General features: G+C 35.9%; 2 protein-coding genes across 2 annotated transcripts; both read left to right on the top strand.

Annotated features, from left to right (window-relative positions):
- Window positions 1-2,524: 2,524 nt before the first annotated feature.
- Window positions 2,525-3,466, top strand: LOC308271382 (olfactory receptor 4M1; the record flags this gene model as incomplete). The annotated part of the gene is made up of 1 exon (XM_080707678.1): window positions 2,525-3,466. One exon carries the CDS (start codon window positions 2,525-2,527, stop codon window positions 3,464-3,466), a length of 942 nt encoding a protein of 313 aa, XP_080563804.1.
- A 16,978-nt stretch (window positions 3,467-20,444) lies between these two features.
- Window positions 20,445-21,371, top strand: LOC308271388 (olfactory receptor 4N4C; the record flags this gene model as incomplete). Its single annotated transcript, XM_080707685.1, has 1 exon — window positions 20,445-21,371. One exon carries the CDS (start codon window positions 20,445-20,447, stop codon window positions 21,369-21,371), a length of 927 nt encoding a protein of 308 aa, XP_080563811.1.
- Between the last annotated feature and the right edge of the window lie 1,334 nt (window positions 21,372-22,705).

Below are 22,705 nucleotides of genomic sequence, written 5' to 3'. Positions count from 1 at the left end.
CAGAAAAGACTTTGTCTTTATTATAATTGCTAGATAATTTAGAAAATAGCAATGCTGGAGTCCCTCTGGTATTCCTAATAGTCCTTAGTTTGATCTCACTTAATATAATGTCCTCCAGGTCTTTCCATCTTCTTGCGAATGGCATGATTTTGTTCTTCTTTATAGCTGAGTAGAATTCCATTGTGTGTATTTCCCATAATTTTGCAATCCATTCTTCTGTTGATGGAGACCTAGATTGGTTCCATATTTTGGCTATTACGAATTGTGTTCCAGAAAAAGGCTGAGGTTGATTAATGGAGGAGCTACATGAGAATATGTGTAAAAGTATGAATGTAGCATGGTTAACCTGGACACTCATTGTTGGAGGGGGAGGGATACCTCTTTTAGAAAAGCAAAGTAAATGCCCGGCATGGTGGCACATGCTTGTAATCCCCACGCTTGGGAGGCAGAGACAGGAGGATTGTGCAGGTTTGAAGCCAGCCGCGCTGGCTTAAGAGACACTTTTTCCAAATAAAAATATAAAATAGGTCTGAGAGTATAGCCCTAAGGTAGAAGGGCTTCCAGGAACCCCAGTACCACCAAAAATAAATAAATAAACAAACAAATAAATAAACAAAGAAAGAAAGAAAGAAAGAAAGAAAAGCAAAGTAAAACTCTTTTTTCCCCTAGAATACTAAAAAAAATGCATCATTTCAGATAACCAGGATTTCAAGAAGGCTGAGAGTTGAAAATTGGTAGTTTTAGTTTTCTTTCATTAAAATCTTCCTAAGCTGAATTTTAATTTTCCTTGTTTCATTCAGAATGATTAACTTCTGTGGCAATTCTGGAGCATGGGGATACTTCCTCCCTGCTAAGTAGCTTCACACTACTGAGATATCAGGGCATTATTTGGTTTTTCTGCCTCTTCTCTTGCTGTCGGATTCCTGGAAAACACTGGTATTATTTTTGGCTTGTCTACTTATATTAACTTTTCTTTATAATATAATGTTTGTGTGGTATATTGGAAACTATATGTATATGTTTGTTAAAATCATGTACAAATTGAGTCAGTAGATTCCAAGAAGCAGAAACTAGTTTTCTTCAGTTGATAGAATGCCTAGCGTCTATAAGTGCCTACCACATCTATTTGGTTTTATAAAAATGTAACTTTTTATATTTGAAATTCTCTAAGAAACACTGAGGCAATATTAGAAGATATAACATCAGGAGAAGAGAAGTAATTTTTTATTATTGGCTGTTGGTTCAAAGAAATACAAACTTTAGAGTGGCATTTTTGAACATTTTCTAAAAGAGGAAGCATATTTGGAGAGTGGATGATCATCTCATTTTTATTTGATGGATATTATCCTACTTAGTAGTATTAAGTTCAATACTTGACTTTAGACAAAATTTAAAAAATAAGCTTATCTCCACTCTCTCCTTGAAAATGACAGAGTGGATCAGAGTAATACAATATGCTTTGGTAGTAAGCATGCCCATTTCTCATATGACTCTACCTTCTTCCTATTTTCCTGAAACGCTGGCCAAATTTATGATCACTGTAGAATGAATGTTGAGGATTTAGTCACAAATGGAAGGATTTTTATACAGATAATCTGCATTGCTATCTATTGTGGCTTTTTATACATTGTCAAGAATTAAGCTGTACATTTTGGTTATTTACTCCATATGATGCCCTGGTATTATACTTATAAATTAAAATGAAAAAAACTGACATATCTGTATATGAGATATGAGAACACAAGCTTAAATTTTAAATTGGCAAGGTTTTACAATAAAAAGGATCTAGAAAGAATTGTGTGCATTCCAAATTACCACTCTAACAGTTGGCTGATTCAAATAGCTGCACATATTACTTTTTTTTTCTGTACTGGGGCTTGAACCCAGAGGCACTCTACCTTCAAGTTACACTCTCAGCCCTATTTTTATTCTTTATTTATTTCTTTTAAATTATTCTTTATTTCGAAACAGTTATTTAAGACAATTATTGCATATGGCCTCATTAAGTAGCTAAGGCTGGCTGTGAACTTGTGATCTTCCTCCCAATTACTGGGATTACAAGTGTGCACCCCCACACTCAGTTTACATATTACTTATTAAGGTAGGTGTTTGGAGAAAGAATTAGCATTCAGTTTTATAAAAATAGGATTTTATAAAATGAAAAAGCTAATATTGGCTTTCAGAAGAATGACACACTATAAAACTTTCAATGTTTATAATTTATAACATCATTACTAATTTTCTCCCTTATTTGGCTTTTCAAAAAGAAAACAAAAAACCCACAAATGGATCCTTATTCTAATATCACTCATTTAGCCCTTCCTCCCTTCCCACTCCGCTTCCTCCCCCTTCCTTCCTTTTTATATTTGGCTTAGTGATTGACTTTGATATGTTTGTGAATGTGATGACAGAGAACATATGGCAATTTTCAAAGCAGTGATAAAATTCTAGTTAAATGTTACTTGGAGTAATTATACTTTATTTATTTTTCATAGCCATATTACAAAAAATTTTAATTGAAGAAATGGAACCTGTGAATTACACCAGGGTGACAGAATTTGTTCTCACCGGCCTATCCCAGACTCGGGAGGTACAACTAGTCCTATTTGTTATATTCCTATCCTTCTATTTGTTCATTCTTCCAGGGAATATCCTTATCATTTGCACCATCAGGCTTGACCCCCATCTTACTTCTCCAATGTATTTCCTGTTGGCCAATCTGGCCTTCCTTGATATCTGGTATTCCTCCATCACAGCCCCTAAAATGCTCGTAGACTTCTTTGTGGAAAGGAAGACAATTTCCTTTGGAGGGTGTATAGCACAGCTCTTCTTCTTGCACTTTGTTGGGGCCTCAGAGATGTTCCTGCTCACAGTGATGGCCTTCGACCGCTATGCTGCCATCTGCCGCCCCCTCCACTACGCTACCATCATGAATCGACGTCTCTGCTGTATTCTGGTGGCTCTCTCATGGGTCGGGGGCTTCGTCCATTCCATAATACAAGTGGCTCTCATTGTTCGACTTCCCTTCTGCGGGCCCAATGAGTTAGACAACTACTTCTGCGACATCACGCAGGTTGTCCGGATTGCCTGTGCCAACACCTTCCCAGAGGAGCTAGTGATGATCTTTAGCAGTGGTCTGATCTCTGTGGTGTGTTTTATCGCTCTGTTAATGTCCTATGCCTTCCTTCTGGCCATGCTCAAGAAACACTCGGGCTCAGGTGAGAGTACCAGCAGGGCTATTTCCACCTGCTACTCCCATATCACCATAGTGGTGCTAATGTTTGGACCATCCATCTACATTTACGCTCGTCCATTTGACTCATTTTCCCTAGATAAAGTGGTGTCTGTGTTCCATACTGTGATATTCCCTTTACTCAATCCCATCATCTACACATTGAGAAACAAGGAAGTAAAAACAGCCATGAGGAAGTTGGTCAGCAGGTATATTTTATGTAAAGAGAAGTGAAAGGTAAATTATATATGTTATAGTTCTTCTGAGGATCACTCTCCTAAAGTAGGAAGCATTAGCAGTGGTAATAATGCTGCTCTCACTTCCTTCTTTGATTTGAGTTTTTACACTCTCAATATGCTTTTCCTCTATTTCTGTTTATGGTGAAAAAGATATTAAGATGGAAACAAAACACTGACACCTGCTTTGAAAAATATAAGAATCTGAGATACATTATGATGAGAATTTGAGATTCAATAGTGATACAATTTGAGATACAAAATTATGAGAATTTGAGATACAATAGTGGTCTGCTAAAACACATATTTTCAAAAGCTGTTCATTGATCAACTACCTGGAGAGACTAAGGCTGTGAGAAGAATGTGTGTTGAGAAATAATAAAATAAGACCTTGGAGACAATCCACTATGAATGTGGAGCAGTGGCCAACATATGAATATAACTAACTTCATGTTGCCTAATTAAATGTTGTCATATTTCAATCTTGGCCCAGTGAAAGTATTTGGAAAACCATTCTTCTGGGTCTAGAAAACAAATGGTTTATTATTTGTTTTGTCCTTTATCTCTTCCTCTTTCCAGAGGTGATGGAAACTGAGAATTCAAATATGGAAGCTATCTCAACTCCTATTTCAGATGGTAATCATCCAATGGTATTGGTGATAGAACTCAAAATGTTACCACATTTTTTTATAAATTAAGAGTAAAGTAGAGTTTGGTTGTTATATAAGACCCTCTCATTTCAGAAGAGCCTCTTGCCAGCAGAAGTTGTTATTGCCTATCTCTATTTGCATTCTTCAGAAAAAAGACAGGCTTGAAGGAAAGGATAACCAGGCTCATTGGTGTCAATAGACATTTACCTGTGCTGCCTGTGATCTAAAAAAAAAAAAAAAAAGACAATCATTTTATCTTTGATGCTTTTATTCACTCATAATAAATTAATAGGGTGTTGCTTGGGTTGGCAAGTTATTTCAGAATTAGTTACTACTAAGCTTTATTTTTTATTTTTATTTTGCAGTGCTGGGGATGGAACACAAGGGCTTTCTACCTCTAAGCTACACCCCAGCCCTATTTTGTTATTCTTTATTTTGAAACAGGGTCTCACTGAGTTGCAAAGGGCCTCACTAAGTAGCTAAGGCTGTCCAAGAACCATGATTCTCCTGTATCAGTCTCCCAAATGCTAGGATTACAAGCGTGTGCCACCACTCCTGGCCTGCATTATTATTATTATTATTATTATTATTATTATTATTATTATTATTATTGTTAGTGAACATGAAGATACCAACCTAGGTGTATTGATTCCCATATCTTCTAGTGAATTATAGTTATCAGGGATTGATTTTCTATTTTTTGACACAAGAATTCTATTACTGAACATACTTCAGAAGATTAAAATATCATGAAAGCATTTGAGTTAATAGGCTATGATTAATTACCTAATTTTAACTTCAAGTTTTCAAAGCTAAAGGATTTTCCCATAAAAGAGCAAGAGCACTTTGTGTACAATAATCCTCAATCTTTTATTTTATCTGATGATGTATCATGACTAGGCTTTGAGGGAAATAGATCCTTGTCAGCATCAGGGATAAATATATCTGGATGGTAAAAATAATTTTAGAGTTACTGCTTATCTACAGAATATATTTATTACTTGAGGTGATAATTTATGCCAGAATATATATATATATATATATATATATATATATATATATATATATATATATATATACCTTTGAGAATTTCTCCTTATGATAATATTTCATCTTCAATGCTACATGATTTCTTTTCTAGGAACCCAAAGACACAGATTGGAGTTATGATTCCTGGATTTTGAGTTGATGACTTATCACCTGGAAATGACTAAAACAGTAGACTCTCTAATGTTTTACAGCAGAACATTTTAAAAACACACAAAGTATAAAATATATACATTACATACTAAAATTATGAGTTATGTCTTTAGATTTTATATTACCGTATCCATATCTGAACAAGTCAGAACTTAGTCCTTATCTAATTAGTCCTTATCTAATTAAGATAATGGGAATCAATACACCTAGGTTGGTATCTTCATGTTCTTGGGAAAAAGACCACTTACTTTTTGTGCTTTTCAAACATTATTATGTTATAACTGAGGATGGCAGTTGGAATCTTATACTTCTAAGTATCCTACAAGAAACAGGACAGCCTCCCGCCCCAGAAAATAAAAAGGCATGATTAAAACACAGTGTCAAAGGTTGGTGAGTTGGTAGAGTGCTATGAACTCTTATAAGTACTTCTGTTGAGAATAAAAAATAGTTAACAACTCTGGAAGACATTTAAGACAATTTCAAGTAGATATAAAGATATACTTACTTTATGATCCAATAATCCCACTTGTATGTGCTTAATCAAGAGAAGTGAAAGCAACTGTCTATAAAATGACATATATTAGCATGCTCATGAGAACATTATTAATAGCTGAGATTTGAAACAACCCAAGTGCCCATAAAAGAACTGAAACTGTAGAAACCACTAAAATTTGCTTGTTTAAATACAATATATTATTATTCAGCATAAAAAGGAACAATTGCAGGTAGTACGATAACATGCATGTATCTCAAAAACACAATGCTGAATTAAAAAGCTACATACAAAAGAATACGTAGCATATACTTCTATATACTTCTATTTTTATAAAGTTCAAACAAAGAAACAATTCTTTTATGATATCAGGAATTACAGTGGAAATTTACTCTAGTAGTATTTGGGTGGAGCATATGGCAAAGGTCACAGGGCAACTTTCTGATGTGATGGAAATGTTCACAACAGTGGTTCCTCAAGTGCATATATTTAATAAAAGTTACAAAGTTGAACACAGGTTTTCAAATTTTAAAGTATATAAGTTATATTTTAAGAAACAAAACAATTTTTTATCCTTACTTGTAAATACATACGATTTCTGAAGGACACAAAAGAAGTTAATATTACAATGAAGGGAGAGATAGGAATGTGGTTTCTCACTCTATTTTTTATTTTTTTGTTTGGAAAAATGCAAATATGTTCCCTATTTAAAAATAAAATACATTTTTAAAAGATAAATTAAACATATTTTAATTATAATGCCTGATTTTTAACCTTTCCCCACTTCAGTTATTCAATATTTGTAAATTTCACAACCATCTGCCCAGTTATGCCATCAGAAATTCTGAGTTATTGTTGCTTTCACAACTGCCATATATATATATATATATATATATGTCTAATCTATCAAAAAATTTTCATTCACTGTCTCCAAAATTTATTCTTGGTATGAGTTATTTCCTCCATTTCTGTTTTCTTTGTAGTACTTAAATGTTTCCTAACAGGCTTTCTTTTCCATTGTGTGTATTTTTCATAATTTTGTAATCCATTCATCTGTTAATGGACACCTAGGTTGGTTCCATAATTTGGCTGTTGTGAATTGTGCTGCTATGAACTTGGGTATGCAAATATTACTGTAATTCTCTGGTTTCAACTCCTTGGAAGAATACCCAGTAGTGCTATAGCTGGATCGTATGGTGGAGCCATTCCCAGTTTTCTAAGAAATCTCCACACTGATCTCCATAGTAGCTGAACTAGTTGCACTCCCACCTACAGTTAGTTCCTATTTTCCCACATGCTTGCCAATATTTATTGTTATTTGACTTCTTTATGATTGTCATGGTGATTGGAGTTAGATGGAATCTCAGTGTAGTTTTGACTTGCATCTCCATAATACCTAATGATGTTGAACATTTTTTCATGTGTTTATTGGTCATTTGTATATTTTCTTTTGTGAAGTATCTATTTAATTCATTTGCCACTTTTTTTTCTTTAATGTAACCTAGGGGCACTATACCTCTGAGCTATACTCCCAAGCCTGTTTTTCATTTCTTATTTTGAAACAGGGTCTCACTAAATAACTGAGGCGTCCATCAAACCTATGATCCTCCTGTCTCAGCCTCTCAAGCACTGAGATTACAAGCACGAACCACCACGCCCAGCTGGTTCCTACGTTTTTTATTGAGTTATTTGTTTTTTTTAGTGTAAATTCTCTTAAGTTATTTGTATATTTTAGATATTAGACCTCTGTCAGAGGGATAGCTGGTAAAGATCCTCTCCCATTCTGTAGGTTTTCTCTTTAGACTCTTGATGATTTTTTTGATGAGCAGAAACTATTTAGCTTGATGTCATTGCACTTATTAATTCTTATTTTAATTTTCTGAGCTTTGGAGGTCTTGTAGAGGAAGTTACTACCTGTGTCAATATGTTGAAGTTTTGACTGTATGCCTTCCTTTAATAATTTCACAGTATCTGGTCTAACTTCCAGGTCTTTAATTCATCTGAAGTTCATTCCTGTGCAGGGCAAGAGGTAAGGATTTAGTTCATTTTTTTTTTAAAACAAAGGGATAGCCAGTTTTTCCAGCACAATTTGTTGAAAAGACTATCTTTTCTCCAGCCTATGTATTTGGCTTCTTTGTCAATTATCAATTGACTATAAATGTGTGAATTTGTTTCTGTATCTTCTATTCTGTTCTATTGATTTGTGTACCTGTTTTTGTGTCTATACCATGCTGTTTTAATTACTATAGCTCTGTAGTATAATTTAAAGTCAAGAATTGTGATGCCTCCTGAATGTTTCTTATTGCTGAGGATTGCTTTGGCTATTCTGGGTCTTTTGTTCTCCATATGAAATTTACAATGCATATTTCTAGGTGTATGAATAATGACATTGGTATTTTGATAGGGATTGCGTTGGTTCTGTAGATAACTTTTGGTAGAATGACCATTTTGATTGTATTTATTCTGTCTATCCAAGAGTAAGAGAGATTTTTCATCTTCCAAAGTATTTTTCAATTTCTTTGTAACTTTTTATAATTTTTATAAAATTTATAATGTTTTATAATTTTATCTTTTTATTAGGTTTATTCCTAGGTATTTTATGGGTTTTGAGGTTATTGTGAATGAAATTATTTTTTGTATTTCTTTCTCCATAGATACATGGTTGACTGATTTCTTTAGTTTGATTTTGTATCTTGGAACTTTGCTGACTTGGTTAATCAGCTCTAGTAGCGTTTGGTTGAGTTTCTTTTTGTGTCTTCTAGATGTAGAATTATATCATCTGCAAACAATGATAATTTTAATTCTTTTTCTATTTGAATTCCTTTGTATACTTCTCTTGTCTTATTGCTCTGGCAAGAGTTCCAAGGATTATATTGAAAAGGAGTGGTGCTTTTGGGCATCCTTGTCTTGTTCCTGATTTTAGAGGAAATTCTTGCAGTTTTTCTTCATTCAATATGATGTTGACTTTGGTTTTATTGTATATTGCCTTAATGATATTAAGATGTATTCCTTATATTCCAATTTTCTGAAATGTGTGTGGTTTTTTTTTGCAGGTCTGAGGATGGAATTAAGGGTCATTTGACCTCCGAGCTACACCCCTTGCCATATTTTTTATTCTTTATTTTGAAACAGGGTCTCGCTAAGTTGCAGAGGGTCTCACTAAGTAGCTGAGGTGTTCATAAATAGTGACCCTCCAGTCTCAGCTTCCTGAATGTTGGGATTACAAGTGTGTGCCACCATGCCCAGCTCTGAAATGCTTTTAACATGAATTAATGTTGGATTTTGTCAAATGCTTTAGATATTATTCAAAATTGATGGAGAAATAAAAACTTTTCAAGATAAGCAGAAACCTAAAAATTTCATGACTACCAAGCCAGCACTAGAAAAAATACTTAAAGAAATAAATCATAAAAAAATAAAGAAGCACATTCCAGAACCAGAGAAAAGGAGAAATCCATCAGGTGGGACACCGAGCAAAGGAGAAATAACACTACATCAAACAGAATATAGAACACAAAATGAAAAGAAACAAAAATAATATTTCAATAATAACACTAAACATCAAAGGCCTTAACTCCCCAATGAGAAGACATAGACTAACAATGTAGATTAAAAGCAATCCAACTATATGCTGCTTTCAAGAAACTCACTTTACAGCCAAAGATATTCATAGGCTAAAGGTTAAAGAATGGAAAAAGATATACCAAGTAAATGGAGACCAAAAACAAGCAAGAGTAACAATGTTGACATCTAATAAAACAGATTTTAAGCCAAAACACATCAGAAAAGACAAAGCAAGGCATTTCTTATTAATAAAATGAACAATCCAGCAAGAAGATATAATGATAGCAAACATTTACACCTCAAATATGGGTGTGTCCATATTTGTAAAACAAACTCTTTGGGAAAAGAGGTCTCAAATAGACCCAAATACAATGAAGTTGGGAGACTTCAACACACCACTCAGGCTGCTAGATTGATCTTCAAAGCAAAAGATGAGTAAAGATTCTTGAGATCTAAATAAAACTATAAACCAAATGGACCTAATAGACATATAAAGAATATTTCAACCAGCAACATCTAAGTGCACATTCTACTTAGCTGCCTGTGAAATTTTCTACAAAATAGACTACATCCTGGGCCACAAAGCAAGCACCAGCAATTTTTTTTTCTTTTGCATGTCTGGGGATGGAACCCAGCATTCGATCTCTGAGCTACAACCCCTGCCCAATTTTTAGTCTTTATTTTGAAACAGAGTCTCACTAAGTTGCGGAGGGCCTCACTAAGTAGCTGAGGCTGTCCATGAACCACGATCCTCCTATCTCAGCCTCCCAAATGCTGGGATTACAAAAGCATGTGCCACCATATCCAGCCAAATTCATTTTTAAAAGCTTTTTTGGTGGTACTGGAGGTGGAACCCAGGGACTTTCTACCTCCGGGCTATACTCTCAGACCTATTTTATATTTTATTTGGAAACAGGGTCTCACTAAGTTACTGAGAGCCTCACTAAGTAGTTGAGGCTGGCTTTGAACCTGCACAATCCTCCTGTCTCAGCCTCCAAAGTGTGGGGATTACAAATGTTTGCCACCATGCCCAGCAAACACCAGAAAATTCAAAAGACACAATATAATTTCCTGTATCTTTTCATGTCACAATGGAATGAAAGTAGAAATGAACAGCAAGAAGATCAAAAGAAATTACATTAATACATGGATATTGAATGATATACTCTTGAATGAGGAGTGAATCAGAACAGAAATAAGGGAAGAAATAAAAAATTCTTGGTTTTAGTGAAAATAGAGACACAACATACCAAAATTTATGAGACATTTTGAAGGTGGTGTTAAGAGGAAAATTTATAGCACTGAGTGCCCACGTGAACAAAAATTTGCCAAATAAACAACCTAATGACACATCTCAAGGACCTAAAATAACAAAAACAGTCTAATCCCAAAGCTAGTAGAAGGCAGGAAATAATTAAAATCAGAGTAGAAATAAATAAAATAGAGAATAAGAAATAATGCAAAGTATCTAAAAAGCTGGTTTTTGAAAAAATTAACAAGATTTACAAATCCTTAGCCAACCTAACAAGAAGAAAGAATAAACCAGAATTATTAAAGTCAGAAATGAAAAAGGAGAGATTACCACAGAAGGGGAGATTCAAAGGAGTATCAGAAAATATTTTGAAATTTTATACTCCAATAGACTGGAAAACATGAAGAAAATCAGATTTCTAAGCACATATAACCTAACTAAATTGAACCAAGTGTATATAGAAAACCTAAAGAGACCAATAGCAAGCAAAGAAATAGAAACAGCAATAAAATTCTTCCATTGAAGAAAAGCTCATGTTCAGACAGGTTTCCAGCTGAATTCTACAAAACTTTTAGAGAAGAACTAAATTCACTAGTTGTTCTGTGAAATCCAAAGAGATGGAAAATTTTCAAACTCCTTCCATGAGGCCAGTATCACATTAATACCAAAACCAAACAGAGATACCTCAAGAAAAGAAAATTACAGTTAAATATCACTGATGAACATAGATGCAAAAATTTTAAACAAAATACTAGCTCTGTGCATTCAAAACCATATCAAGAAAGTTGTATATCATGACCAAGTTGGTTTTAAAACAGGAAAGCAAGGCTAGTTCAACCTAAGCAAATCAATACATGCTATTAACTACATAAATAGAACTAAAAGCAAAAATCACAGGATTTTATCATTAGATTCTTAAAAACCAAAATAAAATTTTAAGCATGTAAATCAGATGATGAAGGTCCTCATTCCATGTCACAAGAAATAATGACCAGATGATCTTTTATCTCTATTTGCCTCTCCCTCTATCTTCTCTTATACTTTTTCCATTTTATTTACAGCTATCTTACTACACTGGCCTCCTTTCTGCTTCTTAATATACCAGACCTTTTTGCTTCATGGCCGTTTTCCAACTATTTCTTTAGATTTTACAGAATTGGCTTATTTATTCACTTAGATTTAGTTGGAATGTGACTCCTCAGAAAGGGCAGCCCTGGCCAGCTTGCCTAGATTAGTGGTTTCTTCTCCCATCATCTCCCACATCTCCTACATATCACTCTTGTATTTTTAATCACAGAACTCATAGCAAGGGGATGCTTTCTGTTTGGTATGTTTATTTTCTATATTCATGCATTAGAATGTGACCCCACATTCCAGAAATAAGGACCTATTTTATCTTGGTCAGTGTACCCCTGTTGATACTGTAATACAGCTTGGCTTATAATATTAGAAAGCAAGGTAATCTAAGATGTCAGATCTTTCTCCGAAGAAATCGCAGTAATATTGTTAATGTTATATATCATGGTTCCCAATTATGAAAAGACCTTGAGATCAAGGGAGACTGTAATATATTTCAAGATGGGGTATTTTTCACATATCTTATTTCTTTAATATTGTTTTATTTTTAAATAAATAATGTTCTTTTATTTTTTTTTTGGTTTATTTGGTATACTGTATGATTTTCAAAACACACATTTCTGTATTGTTGATTCTTTATGTTCACTTTTTATTTTTCTGTTACTGTCTTAAATTTTTTCCCTTTTTATATCTATATTTTTGTGCAGATATCACTCCTTGAAATTCTCTTTCTCTGAATTGGATATAAATTATAAAAAGTTTGTGCATTATATTTATTTAAATATATGTTTAGTGTTTAATTTTTAAAATTAAAGACAGTTTTTTTTTCCAAAATGGCGACTGAGGGACACAGCACTTCTCAGTAGCTGAAACAAATAAAGTTCAACTACTTAGAAAGCAGTGTCTCAATCAACAAAATAAATACATACCAGGAACCAAAACAGATCCAGGTACCTCGGCGGAACCCTGAACTCGAAGAAGAACAGAGATCGGACACCAGACCTGCTGCAGATACAATTGGGATGCCCACCAGTGGGCTGCCTGCATGACTGCCTGCCACCCAAAAGGCACTCCTGAGCCCTACTGAAGTCACCACGGCAAGATAATCCGGGACTGAAAAAGGACATAGGACTTCATCTTAAGCAGCGAGCAGCACCCACGTCAGAATTCTGTGTGCTCACCAGCGACTGGATCACAACAGCACGGGGACTCCCACGGAAGCCTGAACCAAGGAAGCCAGGTATCTGAGTGCGTCCAGGGAAAGTGCGGGTCCTAGCGTGTGCCCCAGCCCCAACCCCACAACTGGCCCGGGGCATCTGTCCCATGCCTCAGAACCCAGCACTGTCCTCGTGCACCCTGTCTGCGCCCCAGATCCCTGTTAGTAGTCAGTGCCTGCGCCACTGCCACCCCTAAATTGGAGCCTACCTTGTGTGTCTAGCCCCCAACCCCACTGGAGCCCAGACATCCACCTTGCCAGAGGCCTGCCTTCCAGGCGGCAAAAGCTCTGTGTGCCCCTGAAATCTCCTCGCCCCCCCCCCCAGCTTCTATGTCCCGCGGGAGGCAGAGATCACTGCTGGGCACTGCACACTGCTTGTACACCCGGACCCTTGTGCACCTATCCTGCACCCCTGGCCCACCGCTGGGACTTCCCGCCCGCCCGGTAGCCCGATGCTTAGTTCTAATCGAGAACACAGCTCAATACACCTTGGAAGAGCATAGCAGCAGCAATAAGCAGCTGCACCCACTCACACCTGGGTCCAGTAATAGCAGTGCAACCAGCCTGCACTCTCAGAATAGGCAGAACTCTGGCAGTAAGTGTGGGCATCCAGGAACCAGCATCCCATTGCCCAGGGTACATCTTGGGACCACACCGGCAAGCCAGTTGGAATTTCCAGAGACACAGGAAAATCCATCGAGACACAATATCTGCACAGGACCTCAGGGGGAGGTTCCAAGTATACTTTGGACATCCTCCACCCCTTCTGTAGGGAAGCACAGGCAGGAGTCTAGTGTGGTGAGTGCAGAGGTGCTGACTACAGGTTGGAATTTCGCAGAAACTGGGAATTGTACAGAATCTAATAACAGTGAAACCAGACATCCTGACACACAAACCCAAAGCAGTTAAAGGAAAGAAAGGTGTCCAAACACCCAGAGTGACCTAAGAAGATAAAAATAAAGTACAAAGAAAACTAAGAGACATTGGATTATATTCTGAAAGCTACCAAAGCAATCAGATACACAAATATTATATGGACCTGACCCCATATGCGTAAATAAGTAGGACTATTTGTTTTACTTTTATTGTGGATGTTTTGTTTTGTTTTGCTTTTACAGTGCTTTTGTTTTGGTATGGTTATTAGTGTTTTATATTTTTTTCTTCACCCACCCTTCTTATACTTTAACTTGTTTTTTTTTATATAAATATTTGATAGTTTGCCTTATTTTCTGATTTCACACATCTGCTAGTTCCTTTTATTTTATTCCTGTCCTTTTTTCCTCTTTCTTCCTTTTTCCTTCCTTTTTGCGTTCTCCTCCTTTGATTGGTTTTTCCTTTCTTTTTCTTGGATTACATAATAGTCTTGGTATCTTGTGTGGATTTTTTTTTTTATGTTTGTCTGCTCCTTCCATCACCCCTCTTTACAAACTTTCCCACACTAACCTACATACTCTTCTCCCCCAAAACATAGGTTCAACACTACAACATATTGGCACAGGCAGTAACTTTCTCAACAAAACCCCCAAAGCTCAGGAAATTAAAGCAAGAATAAACAAGTGGGATAACATCAAACTAAAAAGTTTCTTCTCATCAAAGGAAACTATCAATAACCTAAAGAGGAAGCCGACAGAATGGGAAAGGATCTTTACCAGCCACCATTCTGATAGGGGGCTAATATCCAGAATATACAAAGAGCTCAAAAGACTCTACACTAGCAAAACAAACAACCCAATCAAGAAATGGGCAAATGAACTAAATAGACACTTCACAAAAGAAGAGATACAAAGGGCCAATAGATACATGAAAAGATGTTCTTCATCACTGGCCATTAGGGAGATGCAAATCAAAACTACACTGAGATTCCATCTAACCCCAGTCAGAGTGGCAAGCATAAAGAAATCAAACAACAACAAATGCTGGTGAGGATGTGGGGAAAGAGGAACTCTTTTACACTGAAGGTGGGAATGAAAACTAGTTCAACCACTATGGAGATCTGTGTGGAGATTCCTAAGAAAGGTGGGAATAGATCCACCATATGATCCAGCTCTACCACTCCTGGGTATCTTTCCAAAGAGGTTGAATTCAGAGAAATACAGCAACATATGCATACCTATGTTCATAGCAGCACAAGTTGTAATAGCCAAAATATGGAACCAACCCAGACCACCAACAAATGAATGGATAGCAAAACTGTGGGAAATACACACAATGGAATTCTCTTCAGCCACAAAGAAGAACAAAATTATATCATTTGCAAGAAGATGGAAAGCCCTGGAGAACATTATGTTAAGTGAGATCAGCCAAGCACAGAAGGAGAAGGTACACATGTTTCCTCTAATAAGCCCAAAGTATGAAACATAGAGAATACCAGAGGGACTCCAGATAATGGAGGGGAAATACAAGCAAAGTTTGAATGGAAAGATAGGAGAGGAGGAAGGCTGATCTTGATTAATGAGGGTCTTTATCTGAACATGTGTAAAATTATGAATAAGACATGGTTAAACTAGACAACCATTGGTGGGAGGAGAGAAGGGAAAATGGGGGCGGGGGGAGAGGGCACCAACTATAGTTTAAATGTATACCATTTATGTTCAATAAAAAAATTGTTAAAAAATAAAATAAAGTATGTTGAGATGAAAAAAATAAATAAATAAAATGAAAACAATAAATTCCAGGGTATTCTTCAACAGGGTATTGAAGAGGACAATTTACCTTAAGGAGTTAGTCTTACAGAATGCAATGTCATCTCTAAGAATGATTATGCCAAAAGAATCTTTGTGAACAAGAGCTATTGTATTTTTGTGTATCTCTTATTACTAGAATATGTTGAATCTTTCACACTATCCACTTGAACACGTTGCTTCTTCTTTTGTTATATTAACAAGTTTCTATCAATGTTGCCCTTTCTTTCTTTCTTTCTTTCTTTCTTTCTTTCTTTCTTTCTTTCTTTCTTTCTTTTTCTAATTTTTTGGTGATATTGGGGTTCCTGGAAACCCTTCTACCTCTGGGCTACACTCCCAGACCCATTTTTATATTTTTATTTGGAAACAGGGTCTGTTAAGCCAGCGCGGCTGGCTCCAAACCTGTCTCCGGCCTCTCAAGCACGGGGATTACAAGTGTGAGCCACCACACCCAGCTTTTCTTTCTTTCTTTTTTTTTTTTTTTAAAAAAAATTGCAATGTAAAAAATACAAAATCCTGTTTTGGCTTTCTACATAATAAATATGCTTTTCAGTCTGTAATCTATAACTGATGGAATGTTGATTTTAAAACTCAATAGTGATGGAGTAATTTATACACACTTGAGTATTTGTATCTAATGTATTTCTAGCCTCATTCTTTATGTTTTATTGGCATTATCACTATTCCCATGGAAAAACTCCTGCAGCTTTGCTAGCCTTTAAATTCCCAAGACACATTCATCAGTACATCACAAATTAGTTGGGTATTTCAAAGTGCAAGACAACCTCTGTGAGAAGAGATATTTAAGAACAAAGGTGGGAATAATCAGTTATTGTCCCTTCTGTTAAGAGAAGGTGATGTTTGCTGAATGAGAATAGAGTTGGATTGTTGGATTGTTAGAGAGGTAAATGTTTCTGTCACTCTTTATAATGAATAAAAAGAAGAAAGAAATGGAAACAGGTTATTACAACTTTTGAGGTGAGATATCTGCTATCTGGAACTGCAGATCCATTTCTTGGATCAGAAATAGACTTACGTGAAGTCTAAACTCAGTAATATAGCAGCAACTTTTACCTTTTCTCAATAATACATCTCTAGTTCTTATTGACATTTAAAGTTACTTTATTGGGAATATAGAGTACTTATTAAAATATCAATTGCCTTGAGAATATTAACACTTAGTTACAAATTTCCATATAATATATTAACTGAAGTAAGTGAGGGGACATTATGGTCAATGAAGAAATGCAAAGCCGAAGGTTGCAGAGAAGATCTTCTAATGCCATGATTTTGTAGAACACTTGCTCTGACTGGGTTCTCACACACAGCTGGGGTGAGAGGGTCTCCTTTGACAAATGTCCCCAGAACACACCAATAGGGGCTTTGAAGCTGACTGAACTAAAATCTACAAACTTTCATTTTGCAATATCTTAGATTTATTCAGTTTACATTACTCCAGATATTCATTCCAAGTTAAGAACAGAGAAAAAAATCACTTCATAAAATTTACATTTTTCCTAGTTTAGCTGAGCTACTTAATGATATGCTACTTATTGATATCATTAAATTCTCAAATTAAGACAATGAGACATGAAAAAAAACTTAGGCTCAGGAAGACTGGGTGACCATCCAAGATCTTGTGATTTAAAAGTTGAGGGGCTGAGAACTTAAGCTAGATGCCCAAACTAGGGCTTCTTCTCTGTCATTCATTATTTTGCCCAGAAATCATGACATTGAAGAGTTTTAGGGGCTAATATATTCAGATATTGTGTAGCACTTCAAGAGCCATAATCAACATTGGTATCAGTCAAATAATTATTTTTAAAACTAGATCCATATTTTAGAAGATTGTGAAATAAAATTTTATCTGCAAATAATTTACAAACTAAGTAACATGTATTTATAAACATCACATTCTTAGTTTGGAAAGTTGGTTAAACATATTTTGACTGCTAGGGTGGCTTAATGAGAAAAATTTCAAGCATAAAAGCAAATAACCTAACTTTTATTATGATCAGTAACAGACAAAATAACTGAGGAAATGGCAAGAATTAAAAAGTGGTCAGAGTACATTTGAAAGATGCTTCTTGAGAAAAATTACCTACTATTGAAACATAAATTAAATATATTTAATTCTTAGAGTAAATGTAGTATAGGAACTTATTGTACAATTCTGTCTATTGCCTCAAAAGAAGACAATAGTGAGGCTTCTGAGCAGTAAGGGTAAAGCAACCATAGGATCTACTAAAGGAGAATTGAATAGAAGGCAACAGGAAAGAGCAAACAATACTGTAAACTGAAATAACATGGATAAATCAAAGGAAGACAAGGAGAAAATATAAATAAGATAGGAGAGAAAAAAGCCAGGTGAACTAGCAAGTATGAAAAAGAAAAAGATAGAAGGTAAAATAAGAGAAAAAGAAACCAACTCAAGTGTCAAAGTAGAACTTAAGTGAGTGAAGCACAGACATTAAATATTTGGGGTGAAGAAAGTCAAAATAATAAAATAATTCTTTTTTAAAATGAGAAAATGCAAAAAAGAAAAATAAGAGTATTAGTGTTCATGGATGGGATCAAGACCTCAAACACTTGCTCCATGAACTTTCTCACACCATCCCTGACTCCCAGCATGGGCAGTGCACGTGCAGCTTTGGGTGGCCTGTATTGAGCTGCATCCACTCCTCCTCTCTTGTGCCCCTGCACTGCTCTACCATTACCAGCTCTTGATGCATTTTTATGTCGATTGGAATGCAAAGGCCAGAATTCAAGTTTATATTTCAACTTCCACTCAACAGAAAACTTGTCTTTGCAGAGATTTCTGTACTTTTATTTTTCAGGGACTTGATTTTCCCTAGAGGAATGTCCATCTCATGAAAATTTATCTGAATCTGTGACGAACATAATGTGAGATATCAGGTCCCACAAAGGAGCACAGAGGAAAATATACAGAGGAACACAGTGAATTAAAGACATTAGATGGTAATGAGTCCTATATTTTAAGGATTCAATACAAAAGTGGATGACAAGAAATAAAACAAAGCACAGTGGAAGAATCTGCAACCAAACCTCTCAAAGATACTTAAAAGTCTCTCCTATGACCTAAATATGCCTTCGATCTTTTGAAGGAGTGTGAAATAACACACTGTACAATCATGTGCAAGACGCATACAACTGAAGAGTAAGTAAAAAGGGATTCCTCACTTACTTTCTAAGAATAATTTCAATGTACAGAAAGACCATTTGATAAACATTATGACTTTAAATGCCTAAGTGAAGAAAAAGCAGGGAATAGAAAAGCTAATTTTGATGATGCAATATATAAACTTTTGTGCTTTGCTTTTGTTTAGGATGTAACATGTGTGCTTGCATATGTGTGCATGTTTTTGTATACACATGCATGTGCCTATGAGATATAGGTACTTTCATAATACATGGACATCTACTAGAATTATATATTATAAAAATACATCTTTTGATGTTTTGCATAGATATAGCATTATAAATATTTTCTATAATTTCTTGACATGGAACTTTATTTTTTCATTTTTTTCTCTTTCCTTGGGTCTCCTTTGAGTTAACATCAAAACTACTCTTTTCCACAACTCTACACTACATATTAAACAACATTAACACACACACACACACACACACACACACACACTAAATAACTAAAAGCATGATGTAAAATATTGCTCTCTGGCCAGCTGTGGAGGCTCACTCCTGTATTCCCAAGATGTGGGAGGCTGAGGCTGAGGCAGGAGGACCACAGGATTGAGCACAGCCTCAGTAACTTATTAAAAGCCTCAGAAACTGTGCAAGACCCTGTTTCAAAATAAAAAGGGCTGTAGTGTAGTGCATTGGTAGTATGCCACCTGGGTTCTATCTCCAGGACCAAACAGAAAATGACTGTTTTCTATTAAATTGTGATATATTTCTCTAATTTATGAATCTTCTGCTTTTCAGCTTTTCTGTCTCAACCATAAAGCAACTTAACATGCACCAGAAACATATGTATTTTATTTGTATCTTTTACATTCAATGAAACTATGATTATATAGAAAGTATAAAAGTTATTACAGTGGAACTTAAAAGGGGAATATACAATAATATATGTATAGAAATCCCATAGCAGTGTTTTCATACCAATAAATTCTCATGTTCATCTCCTATAGTGAACACATTCCTAATTTAGAACCTGCAGTTAAGCCTCATATCTTATTTCTTCCAGAGTGACCAAGATTCTTTTTATTTAGATTAGGTTACTGGCTTACTCTTTTATAGAAAAAAATATTTGTCAGTACAGTTTTTAAACTTTTAGGTCAATTTTTATAAAGTATAATTCACATATAGTAAATGTATAACAATTGCTGTAGTTTTTGACAATTAAGTAGACATACAAAACCATTACAAGGTAATTAAGATGCAAAACATTTTTGTCACCTTAAAAAGCTCTATCATATCTCTTTGCTGTCACTTCCCATCCCATCACTGGTTCAAATGAATACTGGAAGAAGGGGCTAAATTTTTTCTCAGTCAGAAAAAAAATCATATACTCCTGAAAATCAGGAGAAAATATAGGGCAGTACCATGCCAGAGTCTCTCATGATAGAACATTTAACTAGATGCATAGGGCTGAAGCAGAGATAGGTGCGACTGTAGCACAAGGTGTTGGTGGTTATGAAATGTAGAAGCATAAGGGTAGAAGAGACATCCTAGCTTATGGAGGGAGATGAAATAAGAGTGATGAAGCATATCCTGCTTTTAGTTTAAGAAGAGTTGCTTTCTAGATGGAAGAGATGGAAATAAATGCTATGCTCCCTGATTTTCTGCAGGAAGATATGAGATGGAGCTAGAGAACAACACAGTGGTGACTGAATTCATCCTCCTTGGTCTGACCCAGTCTCCAGAGATTCAGATGCTGGTCTTTGTGCTGAGCTTAATTTTCTACCTCATCATCCTCCCTGGAAATTTTCTCATCATTCTCACCATAAGGTCAGACCCTGGACTCAATGCTCCCCTCTATTTCTTTCTGGGCAACTTGGCCTTCCTGGATGCATCCTACTCCTTCATCGTGGTCCCCAGGATGCTGGTGGACTTCCTCTCTGAGAAGAAGGTCATCTCCTACAGAGGTTGCATCACCCAGCTGTTTTTCCTGCATTTCCTTGGAGGAGGGGAGGGCTTGCTTCTTGTGGTGATGGCCTTTGACCGCTATATAGCCATCTGTCGGCCTTTGCACTACTCAACTGTCATGAGCCCCAGAGCCTGCTATGTGATGCTGCTGGCTCTGTGGCTTGGGGGCTTTGTCCACTCCATCATCCAGGTGGCCCTCATTCTGCACTTGCCTTTTTGTGGTCCCAACAGACTGGACAACTTCTTCTGTGATGTGCCACAGGTCATCAAGCTGGCCTGCACAGACACCTTTGCAGTGGAGCTCCTGATGGTCTTCAACAGTGGCCTCATGACCCTCCTGTGCTTCCTGGGCCTTCTGGCCTCCTATGCTGTTATCCTTTGCCGAGTACGTGGATCTTCATCTGAGGGTAAGAGCAAAGCCGTGTCCACCTGCACCACCCACATCATTATTATACTTCTTATGTTTGGACCTGCCATTTTTATCTACACTCGTCCATTCAAGGCCTTATCAGCCGACAAGGTGGTTTCTTTCTTCCACACAGTCATCTTTCCATTGATGAATCCTGTGATCTACACCCTTCGCAACCAGGAAATAAAGACTTCCATGAGAAAGCTGTTGATTCGGCAGGTACTTTGCTAATAAATTTTATAATGAGAAATCAAGAAGAAAGATTCTGGCTAAAATCCATTTTTTACTTAACAAATGCTATTTTCATTGAGTACTTGTCTAGGTACTATTGTAGGTATTGGAGAAGAGTTATACATGATGAGAGCATAAACATGGGGATTCTGAAGGACATAAACCCCAGGGTGTTTAAAGTACAGTAAGTAAGTGTGATAGATGTAGAGATTAAATTTTATATGACAGTAAGGGTCAAATCCCTGAAGTAATTTCCACTGAGATAAAAGCCTTATTGTATTTAATTATAGGAAACTCTATTTTAATATTTTATGTATGTACAATTTTCACTCTGTGTTAGAATATTAAAGATTCTAGGAAGAGATTAACTATAGTTTATGGACTAATATACTGTAAACATTAGGAGCCAGATAGCAGCCAGAGCTATCTTTAAATATTTTTATTTATTTAAAAAAATTTATTATTTTATTTTTTATGTAGACCATATTAAAAATGGCATATATTCAGACAGTGCTTGGTGCCACCCCCCACTTCTCCTTTCCCCCCTCCCAACAATGAGTGTCCAGGTTAACCATTCTACATTCATACTTTTACACATATTTGAATGTAGCTCCAACATTAATCAACCTCAGCCTTCTTCCTCTTCTACCCTTCCATTCTATCTTTGCTGAGGTTTCCCCTTCATTATCTAGAGTTTCTCTGGTATCCCCAGTACTCCATAATTTGGGCATGTTAGAGAAAACACATGTCCCTTCTCTTCCTGTGCTTGGCTGATCTCACTTAACACAATGTTCTGCAAGTCTTTCCATCTTCTTGCGAATGACATGATTTTGTTCTTCTTTATTGCTGCGTAGAATTCCATTGTGTGTTATTTCCCATAATTTTGCAATCCATTCTTCTGTTGATAGAGACCTAGGTTGATTCCATATTTTGCCTATTACGAACTGCGCTGCTATAAACATGGGTATGCATATGTTACTGTAGTTCTCTGGTTTCAATCCCTTTGGAGAGATATCCAGCAGTGGAATAGCCGGATTGTATGGTGGATCTATTCCTAGTTTTCTAAGTAATCTCCACATTGATCTCCATAGTGGTTGAACTAGTGTGCACTTCCACCAACAGTGTAAAATAGTTCCTCTTTCCCCACATCCTTGCCAGCATTTGTTATTATTTAACTTCTTAATGCTTGCCACTCTGATTGGGGTTAGATGGAATCTCAATGTAGTTTTGATTTGCATCTCCCTGATGATAAGAATTAACAAGTGGGATGGCAACAAACTAAAACATTTTTGTTCATCAAAGGAAATCATCAAGAACCTAAAGAGGAAGCCTAC

This window comes from Muscardinus avellanarius (assembly GCF_963383645.1).
Source record: "Muscardinus avellanarius genome assembly, chromosome: 12".
In the NCBI taxonomy this organism is placed as follows: domain Eukaryota; kingdom Metazoa; phylum Chordata; class Mammalia; order Rodentia; family Gliridae; genus Muscardinus; species Muscardinus avellanarius.
Note: the sequence above shows the minus strand (reverse complement) of the source record. Positions and strands in the feature narration are given on the sequence as shown.